Genomic DNA, 12918 nt, shown 5'->3' on the forward strand with positions numbered 1-12918 from the left:
GAATAGATATATTCTCTTCTTGACTCTTGTATATCATTCCGTGTTAGCAAGAGATCTGCACACATATGGAGAGAAGAATGTACCTTATCATGCCAAATAAATACAATTAAAGCCCTTGCAGTATTATGTGTGCTACATTCCTGACTATAGAAGTGAGGGCCCCCACCAACTGTGCTACCAGTTGTGGGGAGTTTTATTCAGGAACCAGCAACAAGAGAATCACTGCTAACTTTAACAACCATGACACAGGTGAGAGGTGGTTTCACAGATAGATAAGTACCACATTAGAGACTGTCACCACTGCCTTGAAATGCACCCAGAAGCAAACAGGAAGTCAGTACCAAACTTTAAGTAAGGCTGTTATGTGCTCAGAAGAGGTCACCCTGCATAGGTGGGAGGTATCCTGCACATGCTGATGATTCCATGTGGTCTTCAAGGGGGATGGACTAGCTATTGACCATTAGGTACTGGCTAAGACAGAATCGCAGGTTACAGGGAAAATCTAAAACATAGAAAGTATCCACACAACTTTGATGATGAAACACATTTGGGGCAAAGTGATCCAATATTTCAAACAATTACATTTAAAGCAGTAGTCGGGACACATTTCCCAGCTTTATCACTGCATTTGAGGCTTGTCAGTCTAAAACAAAGTGGAAAGCATGTGCAAAAGGTATGAAAACAAAAGGTAAAGTGAAGCCCTTTCAGACTCTTCTGGTAGTGAGTAGTGCAATATGCAATGAAAGGAACATTTTGAAGTGAACTTGCTGGACAATAACTAAAAATTAAAGAAACAGTCCAGTGATATTTAGATGGAAGCTGCTATTTTCACAGGTGTGCCTAATACTGGCTGAGACATTCTCATGACCCTATGACTTTAAAACTCAGTAGGCCTAGTAGAAGTGAGTGAAGCTGCAGCATGTTTAGTGTGAGCAGATGCCATGCAAGTGTCCCAACGCAGCTCTGGCTTTCTACCTCCGGATATAGCTCTGTCTACTGATATTTTAGACATGGGCCTCACCAGGACCCCAAACTGAAACCCACTGAACTAAAGAGAAGATTCCCATTGCCTTCTGTGGCCTTGGATCAAGCCCTTGATTAGAAACTATGCTCAACCACAATGTAGTTTAATTATGTGAACCAATGTTTACTACACATGAGAAGGAAACAACGGAACACACTCTTTCTTATTGCCTAAGCCAGCAACTCACCATACATGTGTGCACTGATTCAATGCACCACACACGCCACTCTACCTTTAAAAAAAAACCTCTTCAGGTATATCCCTAATATCAAATTTTGTAGGGAAAAATAATCTTATGAATTTAAATTCATTTTTAAAACAGATTTCCAATGTCCTGAAAAACCTTTTTACGAAAAGAACACCCCAGAGCAGTATGAAATCCACTACTATCTACAGACATAGTGGAATTAGAAAAATCTTGAAACAATTCTCACCCAATAAATAGAACGGGGTGAAACTCAGTGGTTTGGTTTCCCAAATGTCTTTTTTCATCTTAGGTTCATATGGGGTTGCTTGTCCTCAAATTTTGAACAATTTCAAGTACTCAAAACAAAACTCAGCCAAATGTACCAGACTGTCAGTGGAAAACACGTGAAGCCATCAAGTTTCACATGGCTTACAAGCAAAGCTATAAATCAGCTGGGTCTAAAGAAAAAGTTCATGCTCCTCAGCAAACCTAACCCCAGTTGTGTGTTTGTAATGAAACCTGAGACCGATGTTTCACCTGATTTGATTACAAAAGTTTTAGTAATATTGCTCAAATAAAGTACTGTGGCTATTTTTCATTCTACGTTCTTTCAGCACACAACCAGCCACTAAAAAATCCCATGCTTCCCTAGCAGAGCATATTCCTATATTAATGATGAGTTCATCTTGTGCAGGGGTGGCCCTGAAACCTATGGAATACTTATTCTTAAAGGGGTTAATGGAATCCTAAGTGAGGCATCACTATGGATTGTACTGTGGTAAACAATATGCATAGTCACTGGGTTAGAATTCCTGTTCTGAGACATTCTTTTGCCTGTTTCATGACATCATAATTTGTTTACATCTTCTTTTGTTGGTGTAACTTGTTTTTTCTTTTTTCTTTTTTAATATTTCATCAGTTTGGAATCAAGGTGGAGACACTTCATTATTATAATCCTTGGTTTTTTTTGAAGTGCCAACTATGTCATCAGTTGTAGACAGGCATTATTCATCAAAAGGACTAAATTCACAGTGAGAGTCAAGGTACAAAGGGTTCTTTGACAGACTGAATTACAACAACAATGTGATGCTACAGGAAAAAACTGAAGCCTGGATGTCCCTTATGTTCAGAGAACAGTAAAATAAACCACAGGGATGTGGAATCTGCTATGAAAGGTCACAAACACTAGTATGAATTGTACAGGTACAGGCAAATTACAGTTAAAAGCTTTTAAATGAAAAATCCTACCGTCTTCTGAACAATTTCCAAGGATGTTCCATGTAGGTGGCAGCTCTTCATGAGCTATGGCCAGCATCATATCATGATCCAATGACTGCAAATCTTCCACAGTTAGCCCAAACTTACTGAGTAGTGTCTGGTGACTAGTAGAAGTGACGCAGTCAAAGTGGCTAACCAGAAAATGAGATAACTTGCGAGACAGATTCTGTTTGTAAGTGACAGAACAGCAGCCCAGGGTCACAGGAGAATATCCCTTCGTGTACATGACCACAGAGACTGAAACTGTTTCTTGGCATCCATGGCCTGAAATATAACGTAGAGTAATTATTAACACATTAGCTACTTTTAGAATATATATTGCTCTTCCCTCATCTCTTTTTTAACCTAAGAAATACTTTGAAAATGTATCTGAAGTTGCTGTATTTTACTTCCCTCCATTTAAATCCAGTTGTTAAAGGGAATCTATCAATCACTTTTGGTCACAAATTTAAAACTAACTATACTGTTAACAAATGTCCTCCCAGTTATACTGATGTATTTGGTTTTGAAACCAGCCTTTCCAGTCCTGGGTACTTTAACATGGTCTGCTTAAAAACACTTGCCAGATTACTGTAAGTGCTGAATGCCCCAATTCAAAAGCATGAGGTGGTTTAGGGCATTTCAGCACCTACAGTAATTTAAGGGGGAAAAAAGAGATGGGAAATGGTAAATTTAAATTATCTGAGTCCTAGAATTCCTTTGACAGTCTTGGTTCTACCCTGTAGAGTCCTCAGTATTCATCAGCAGGACTGAAAGTGAGAGACAGGTAGGTGGTCATTGGCAGACCACATCTGAGCGTGGGTGCTAGGTTGAACAGATCCCAGCATGCAGATTTTGGGGCCATGCACAGCTAGGTACCTCCAACCCCATACCCAAAGCACATCTGCTAGGTCACAGTGAGTAGGGGTAAGGAGGGGGGAACAGAACTGGGAGCAGTGAATGGATGGGGCAGCAGATGTCACCTGCAGGGTAGCAGCTGTTGGCATGTAAATTAAAGATGCAACAGTCATCTGAATGGAAAATTACAACTTTCAGTGTAGGACCAGTATAGATGGCGAGTTGCTCCCAGTGGCAACTTTTTCTATACCTTCATTCCTCTCCCCTAGCAAGATCAGCCCTTTATTTGTGACTGTTGTCACCTATCATGGAAGCAGTTTTTTGGGTCAGAAGCAAAAAAAATGATAACAGCAAAGAAAGGGATTCCTGAGGGACAAGGAGTGAGAGCACTGGGTTTTATTTATTTTTAACATGGATTTTATACCCACTGATCTCCCCAGAAGCTTTCCATGTATGTCTCTATTTATGCAACCACATTTTTGACAACACTGATTTAAAGCAATTTTAAGTTTTCAATTTACGGCTGGAATTTTCACAGGTGCCCAGCTGTGTTAGGAGCCCACTCTCCTAGACACCTAACTCCCTCAGGCTCTTTTGAAAACCCCAGGGTTAGGTTCTAAATCTGAGCTGGCATACTGACATCTTAGAAATATCTCTACAAGAGTTGTGCACTGTTCTTATACATCACACATGAGTGAACGCTGAAACCTTCTGATACTATTTTAAAGGGGAGATTTCAAAACAATGTAGGTATGCATCTAATTTCTGCATACTACTACTACTACTACAATTGCTCATACAAATCAGTTAACACACAAGAAAATGGGCAAGTAAACAAGAAACAGTGATAGCAGTGTTCTTTAAACATAAAATGATACAAAGTATTTTATTTGGCAACTTTGCTAAGTAAAGTTTTGTTACAATATAAAGACTATTCAACTCTCAATCTCTGTTTTACTCTCCCACTATCTTCTATAGGAATAGGTAGCAGGTTGAGTATAGTCTATGGCCCTATGTTTTTATTTCTTGTCCACAAACAATTTAAAAACAAATTCATTCCTCTATAAAAAATTAGTTGGATACCCTGGAATAAAACATGACATTACATTTCTTGCATTTTATTCCATGATAATCTCTTCCCATTTAATGAATTAAAGAAGCAGACAAGGGACAGCACAGAATTTTTCCTTTTAATCAACTGCCAGTTTTCAGAATCTAAATCTCCTCTAGTTATTGCATAAGTAAATAGGAACGAGTAACAAGCAGAGTCTAATGCACTGGCAGATTGTATTTATATCTGCTATTTACTAACAAACAGAAAGTTCACAAGTCATACTGGTTTTTTTTTTAAACCAATCGGTTTCTAGCAGCCAAGAAGATAATCTCTTTTTAAGGCAGTAAGTGGGGTGTTAGGCTAGTCCAAGTTCACACCCTTCATTGTGAAGCACCAATATCATACGTTTGCATCCCACTCCCCTTCCACATGTATCATCAGCTAAGGCAATGTTCCAAATACAAGCGTTGACAACTTCCTACTACAAGACTTCAAATCAGAAGAGAGAATTAAGAAGTGATGCTCCCCAGGACTGCACCTGGGTGCCACACTAATTCCAGAAGTCAAATAAGTGTGGGCATTTCTCACCCCACCAGAAACAAGAGGGTTTACTTGCTCACCAACAAGTGTGTTTCCCATTCTTTTTTCTTCCTTCCCCAAAGAACAACCCAAAGAAACAAGCACTTAAAATGCAGAGGCAGGTCTAGGCACTTAACCTGAACCCTGCCTCCTTGGATCTACCTCCCATAATATAATCTCTTCACAGCATTTGTCAAATGATACAATGCAGGCTGGAATTGTCCACAAAACCTCATACCACGAAGCCACATACCCAGCAAGCCACAGAGCAGCACACATATAAACTAGACCTGGACAAATCCACAATTCTCAGTAAAATCCCCAGAGCAAGCCAAGATTGAAGAACTGGAAGAACTTAACCACTGCATCCTAGGATGGCCCACAGACTGACACAGAGGGGTTCTGCAGGCTTCAGAAGTTCAGGATGTCCAGGTGCAAAAGACCTGGGTTGAGACTTGGCTTGTTTTGTAGACTTAATCATCAAGTCACATCTGAAGACCATATGCACTGTACTGCTCCCCCACTGCAAATAATATATAGTGTTGCAAAAGGCACAAGAGAGCAGAAACAAGACTAACCACTCAAACTCATCCCCAAAGTCCACCCGACCACACCATGTTTCCCATTATAAAAACTTAATAAGAAAACACAACTATGTCAAAATATCAGATTTTAGTTCACATCAAAAAGGAAAGTGGAGATGGGAGAGAGAAATAAAAATGTGATATAACAACCGTGCTCACCTGGAATGATGGACTGAAGAGCACTATCATTAATTCGCTCAGCAAACGTTATATGTCTCTGAGTGGATCCATTGTAAACAAAGTAACATTCAGCATCTTCTGGGAGGTAAATATCTTTGTCAAACTTTGCATATACAGTCATCTGTCCCTGAAAAAAGAATATAACTTTGTATACACCCAGCAGTGTTCTAACAGCCAATAAGTCTACTAATATATATTTCAGATTTTAAACGTTTGTTGGTTATTTTTCAACTCTGCAACATACAGTAGTTCAAATAAAAATCTGCTATTATTCATCCCTGTTCAGAAGGCAATACTATATTTATCAAACTGTAATGGATAGGATTAACTTTTAAAACTTTTTAAACTAATTCCTGTACTCCCAATTCATACCTATAGAAGAATATCAAACTTTTAACCAAGCATAAATAAGTGTGTCAAAATAAGTAGGCCAATCAACCAGTGTATTTTAATATTCATGAGAACATTCTATTAAAAATATAAAATTTCTCCATTCTGAAATTTATTTTATGCTAATTTATTTCAGAATTTTCTTCAAATGAAATGATCTTATTGTTAACACTTGGTTGAAAAAAAGCACTAATATCTCTCTCTAGTATGATTGTGCAAGATCGAAGAAATATGAGGTCCCAGAGATAGCTGCCCTTTTTGTTTTATTTTTTAAATAATCAATAGAAAGTAACAAGCCAAGAAAAATCCACTGTACAATAGCTTCAAAAAAAAGCACAGGAAAGGGATCTGAAAGCAGCAAACAATAACAAATGTCTGCAATTTCTGAGGGAGGAAATTTAGATGAAGTTGTATTTCCTAAAAGAGAAGAACAGCTTGCTTCACAAGGGTTGCTGGTTGCTACGATTACTTTTAATAAGCCACAGACAGAATTGTCTTAACATGTCGCTAAATATGTATTTTATGGAAAACAAATTGCATTTAAACATCACAATCTTTTATACTTCAAATGGATATCTGAGCTGCATCTATTCAAAACAGGTTCCTAACTGAGTGAACTAGAAGAGAACTTTTCAAAAGAGTTTCAAAAGATTATGACCATTTACACCAATATACAATAAAAATATTACATGTATATTGTGCCCTCGATTCACACTTCCTCTGGTGCTTTGTAATCATCACTGAAGAAGCATGCAGTTAAGTACTTGAGGTGTCCCTATAACCATCAGTCCCCCCTCTGCTTGCCACCCCTCTTGATGTTTACTTTAGTTTATTTCTGTGCCTCAGTTGAAAAGCAGAATCCAGAAAGTGCCTCTTAAGGAAGGGCTTCCATGGTATGACACCTCTGACCAAGTCTTCGGAGTGGGCATCGTCACCCACTCCTCACTCAGACTTGCCTGAATGCTTTGTTGCCCTTCTCTCTGGAAATGGCTCATGGGACTTATGAGTGCACAGTGTCTTAAATAAAAACAAGTGTACAGAAATTAAATAAAATTAAAGCAAATAGTGTCAGACTACACATCATCTTGTTTAGACACAAGATTTATCCTAAGTTACATCCTAAATGTGAGCAAAGTTTAAAGTCTAGCACAGTAAGGCCTGTTCTACACTATAAATTATGGGCCTGAGTCTGTGCAAGCACAGCTACGGATCAGCTGTAGAAACATGGACATCCATGAGCAGATTGCTTGGGGGATGCAGGAAAAAGGGTATGACAGGGATCAGCAGCAGGGCCAAGTGAAAGCCAAGGAACTGCAGCAGGCACATCAGAAGGCCAGGGAGGCCAACAGGCGATCTGGTGCCGAGCTGAAGACCTGCTGTTTTTACAAAGAGCTGCATGCCATACTTGAGGAGACCCCACAACCACCCTGCATACCACCATCGATACTTCTGAGACGCCCAAATCTCAGATTCCCTGGCATGAACAGCAAGGACAAGGAAGAGGTGGAAGAGGAAGAGGAGAGGATGGGGGACGGGTGACCGGGGGGGAGTCCAGCAGCACCGCAAGCCAGGAAATATTTGAGACTCCATCTCAGTCCAGTCAATTGAGCACAGGTGAGCCCGACACAGGGGAAGGAACCTTGAGTAAGTGTGTACATTTATTTCCTATTGCAGTGACAGTGCTCCCAACTTAACAGGACATGACTATCAACTTTTCATTAATTTACTCCTACTAGAAGAGGTAGCAATACAACATAGAGAAGTAGTGTTATCTGCTTTTCATTCCCCTACAGAGTTAGGGATGTCCCTTGAGTCCTCCTGAGAGACCTCAATGAAACTTTCATGGAGGTGCTCTGCAATCCTCTGCCAAAGGTTTCAAGGGCTGGCAGCCCTATTTCTGTCTCCGCAATAGGATGCTTTCCCCACGCCAGTCGGCGATAACTTTGGCAGGCACTGTTGCAGTCAACAGACTAGCAGCATACAGATGCAGGCAGCTTTGAGATGCCAGCAGCAGCTGTGCTTTCTATGTATTTGCTACCTGAGTGAGATATCAACTAAAATCACCATCACCTGTTAAACAATGGTGCCAGTATCCAGTGCCATTGCCCTATATTAATAGTTTCATGCAACCAAGCAATTTCCTCCTTATTTCTTTCACATCTGGCAGACTCTATTCACCCTGGCAGGTGCGGTGAGTGGCGCCATGCACAAGCAATCCCAAGCAGAAGTGTCAATCAGCATGTCTTGTATAAAACTTTTGGGGTGCAAAAGAAGGGAGTTCTGAATCTGAACTTTTGCTTTCTGTTGTGCCTATGCTAACAATGGTATCTGTGCATGATTTATCTGTAGCTGCTGCTCTTGTGGTCTGGAGGGGTTCTCCCTCCACACTTGAGTCAGATAAGGAGAGGAAAGAAGCAGACTCAGGATGACCTGTTCAGCAAGATCCTGCAACCCAGTGCTGTATCAGAGAGTGAACAGAGGGCCTGGAGGCATAGGTGCCAACTCCATGGGTGCTCTGGGACTGGAGCACCCACGGGGAAAAATTAGTGGGTGCTCTGCACCCACTGGCAGCCAAGCTCCCTTCCTCCCCTGCCCCACCTCCTCCTCCCCCCGAGCGTGCCGCATTCCCGCTTCTCCGCCTACCTCCCAGCACTTCCCGCCTGGCCGCCGCCAAACAGCTGTTTTGCAGCATTAGCCCACCCCTGGGGTGGGGAGGGGGGAAGCGGAAATGTGGTGTGCTCAGGGGAGCAGCCTGGAAAGAGGCAGGGCCAGGGCAGGGATTTGGGGAAGGAGTTGGAATAGGGGCAGGGAGGGGGCGGAGCTGGGGTGGGGACTTTGGGGAAGGGGTTGGAATGGGGGCAGGGCCTCATGGAAGGGGTGGAGTGGGGGAAGGGATGGAGGTAGCGGGGGGTCGAGCACCCAGGGGAAAGAGAGGAAGTCAGCACCTATGCCTGGAGGATGAATAGTGCAGACTATTCCAGGAGTCCCAGCGGAAGAGGCCAGGGAGGTGCATCAGGACATAATGGGTCTTCTCTGGCAGCAAACACAGATTCTGCAGACTCTTGTGCTCCCTTTGCAGCCCATGGAGAACTGCAGTATAGCACCTCTCTACATGCCTCCCTCCAATATCGCACATGGGATCCCTGTCCCTACCACTCCACACTGGGGGAAATTAAGAACAACCACAGCTTCACACACACTGACCTGTGAGAGCCACAACTGATGCACGTGTAGCTAAAATAGACATGAATGTTCCTTCCCCTTCTCTAAACTCTGTGATATAAATTTATTAAGGTTTTAATATATTTGTTTTTAACTTACACAGAATTTCTGAAGTATTTTCATCACTCAGTAAAACTCTATTGTTTGAAAAACAATTTATCACTATTAGTTCCCAGCATATGCTGCAGAATGCCTGGTGGTAGTGAAAGCACCCACTTAGCTGTACTTGTATACTTTAACACAACTCATAGGATGAGTGACACATGCAAGGATATCATCATAAATGTACAACAAGCACCACAAAATTAATAGATGCATTGACAGTGTTATATGCATAGATGTGCATCAAGCACCATATAATTCCTAACAGGCCCCCAAACTGCAGGGCTAGGTAAAGCATAGTACACAACAACACATTACTGTGGCTCACTGTTAAAGTGCTCTTTCAAAGCCTCCCTAAACCACTGAGCCGCTGTATGGCTGTTCAAACTCAGCAGACAGCTGCTCCACCTTCACCCTCTATCCTGTGGCGGCAACTTCCCATTTCATTCACAGATATTACGCAGGACATGGCAGGCAGCTATAACCATTGGACTACTTTTCTCAATGAGATCCAGTCTTGTCAGTAAACAATGTCAGCATCCCTTCAATTTACTAAAAGCCAAGTTTCCACAGTGTGATCTCCAATTGCTCCTCCACTGTCAGTGCGGCCCTCATTCTAGTGTCCCTGTGCTGGAGGGCTCAGGTGAACTCAGCACACAGATCCAGGAATATCCAAAAGTCCTGCAGCCACTGCTCATCATCCCAAACCTGTATTATGATGCAATCCCATCAGTCAGCGCTCATTTCTGCGGCACACCATTATTTACAGCTGCTCCATGAACGTTATCAACAATTTTGAACTGGTTCTTGCAACATCCCACAGCAATCTGCCCTTGAAGAAATCGTCATGCTCCCCATGGCTCTGCAAATACCTGAGGATTGCACGTCCGGTGCTTGCAGTGTTCATGACAATAGTGCAGAGCTGTGTGGACTCCATGCTTCTGTCAGAGATGGCAGACAGCAACAAATCCCACTCGGGTTTGTGGAATTTTTCAAAACAGGCATGAAAATTATGGGATAGCAATGGTATTATGGGGTGGAGAAAGTAGCATGATTGAAACTTGACCCCGCAATCCCAGTGACCCCACGCGACTCATTTCTGCCTCACCATGCTTTGCCAGAACTTCCCAAAAGTTGGATGGTACCTACCCATGCGGCACTGCACCACGCACTGAAACAAGCACTCCTAGTGTGTGCGCGCAGTGCCAACACAAGGAGCAAAGTATGCAAGCACACAAGCCATGTACTAACTGCAGCAGCTTTATGCCAAAGTAACTTGTGTCACCAAAAGTTTGTAATGTACACATGCCCTACAAACATACGTGTCTGTTCCTATCCTCATGCTGACAGGTTCCTCAATCTGCTAGCATATGAGGGCGAGTCTGAAACGTTACTGCGCCTGTGAAGTGCTTTCTCCTACTTTCCTTTGGCTTGTATTCCTTTGTTTATACTCAGCAAACTGTTGATGTTTAGGTGTGAACATCCCACATCCCGTTTTAGCCACGAGCTCCAACTTTGTGGGTACGTCTACACTACGGGACTATTCCGAATTTGCATAAACCGGTTTTGTAAAACAGATTTTATAAAATCGAGTGCGCGCAGCCACACTAAACACATTAAATCGGTGGTGTGCGTCCATGGTCCGAGGCTAGCGTCGATTTCTGGAGCGTTGCACTGTGGGTAGCTATCCCGTAGCTATCCCATAGTTCCCGCAGCCTCCCCCGCCCCTTGGCATTTCCGGGTTGAGATCCCAGTGCCTGATGGGGCAAAAATCATTTTCGCGGGTGGTTCTGGGTACAGCCTCACCCCTCCCTCCCTCCCTGACAGCGGCAGACAACCGTTTCGCGCCTTTTTTGCTTGGTGAACCGTGCAGACGCCATAGCACAGCAAGCATGGACCCTGCTCAGCTCCATACCGCAATCGTGGATGTTTTAAACACCTCGCGCACTCTCGTGCAGTATATGCTGAACCAGACCTTCGAACCGAGGCGAGTAAGAGGCGGATACGGCAGCGCGGCGATGACAGTGATGAGGACGTGGACACAGAATTATCTCAAACCGCGGGCCCCGGCGCTTTGGAGATCCTGATGGTAATGGGGCAGATTCTATCCATTGAACGCCGATTTTGGGCCCGGGAAACAAGCACTGACTGGTGGGACCGCATTGTGTTGCAGGTGTGGGACGATTCCCAGTGGCTGCGAAACTTTCGCATGCGTAAGGGCACTTTCATGGAACTTTGTGACTTGCTTGCCCCTGCCCTGAAACGCCATAATACCAAGATGAGAGCATCCCTCACAGTAGAGAAGCGAGTGGCGATAGCCCTGTGGAAGCTTGCAACGCCAGACAGCTACCGGTCAGTCGGGAATCAATTTGGAGTTGGAAAATCTACTGTGGGGGCTGCTGTGATGCAAGTAGCCAAAGCAATCACTAAGCTGCTGCTACGAAAGGTTGTGACTCTGGGAAACGTGCAGGCCATAGTGGATGGCTTTGCTGCAATGGGATTCCCTAACTGTGGGGGGGGCGATAGATGGAACCCATATCCCTATCTTGGCACCGCAGCACCAGGGCACCCAGTACGTAAACCGGAAGGGGTACTTTTCAATGGTGCTGCAAGCACTGGTGGATCACAAGGGACGTTTCACAAACATCCACGCGGGATGGCCAGGGAGGGTTCATGACGCTCGCGTATTCAGAAGCACTACTCTGTTTAAACGGCTGCAGCAAGGGACTTACTTCCCAGACCAGAAAATAACAGTTGGGGATGTTGAAATGCCTGTCGTTATCCTGGGGGACCCAGCCTACCCCTTGATGCCATGGCTCATGAAGCCATACACAGGCAGCCTGGACAGTGGTCAGGATCTGTTCAATTACAGGCTGAGCAAGTGCAGAATGGTGGTGGAATGTGCATTTGGCCGTTTAAAGGCGCGCTGGCGCACATTACTGACTCGCTCAGACCTCAGCCAAACCAATGTCCCCTATGTTATTGCTGCTTGCTGTATTCTCCACAATCTCTGTGAGAGTAAGGGGGAGACCTTTATGGCGGGGTGGGAGGCTGAGGCAAATCACCTGGCCGCTGATTACGCGCAGCCAGACACCAGGGAGATTAGAAGAGCACACCAGGAAGCGGTGCGCATCAGAGAAGCTTTGAAAACGAGCTTCATCAATGGCCAGGGTACAGTGTGACTGCTGTGTTTGTTGATGAACACCCAACCCCCTTGATTGACTCAGTCCCTGTAAGCAACTCCCCCTCCCCCTTCGAGTACAGCTTACTTATGCAAATAAAGTCACTCTCATTTAAAAAGCATGAATTCTTTATTGATTCATTATAAAAAGAGGGAGAGAAGTAAGGGTGTGCTTTGGGAGGAGGAAAGGAGGGATGGAGAAGGCCATTAAAAAAAAAATTCAGAGTAACGACATCCTTCTGGTTGGGCTGTCCACAGGGGTGGAGTGGGCGGGTGCACGGAGCCTCCCCCCACGCGTTC

The 12918-nt window shown here is 43.7% G+C and overlaps 1 protein-coding gene across 2 annotated transcripts in view; it reads right to left on the reverse strand.

Moving 5' to 3' along the window:
• ARHGEF28 (Rho guanine nucleotide exchange factor 28) overlaps window positions 1-12918 on the reverse strand; it is a 188905-nt gene that overhangs the window by 131685 nt on the left and 44302 nt on the right. For both annotated transcript variants that reach the window (XM_045021308.1, XM_045021309.1), the window contains exons 3-4: window positions 5703-5850; window positions 2460-2753 (exon numbers count right to left, since the gene is read on the reverse strand). In XM_045021308.1, the coding sequence (XP_044877243.1) occupies window positions 2460-2753; window positions 5703-5850 (442 nt within the window). The remainder of the gene's footprint in view (window positions 1-2459; window positions 2754-5702; window positions 5851-12918) is intronic.

The sequence above is a fragment of the Mauremys mutica genome, chromosome 6 (assembly GCF_020497125.1).
Source record: "Mauremys mutica isolate MM-2020 ecotype Southern chromosome 6, ASM2049712v1, whole genome shotgun sequence".
NCBI lineage: Eukaryota > Metazoa > Chordata > Testudines > Geoemydidae > Mauremys > Mauremys mutica.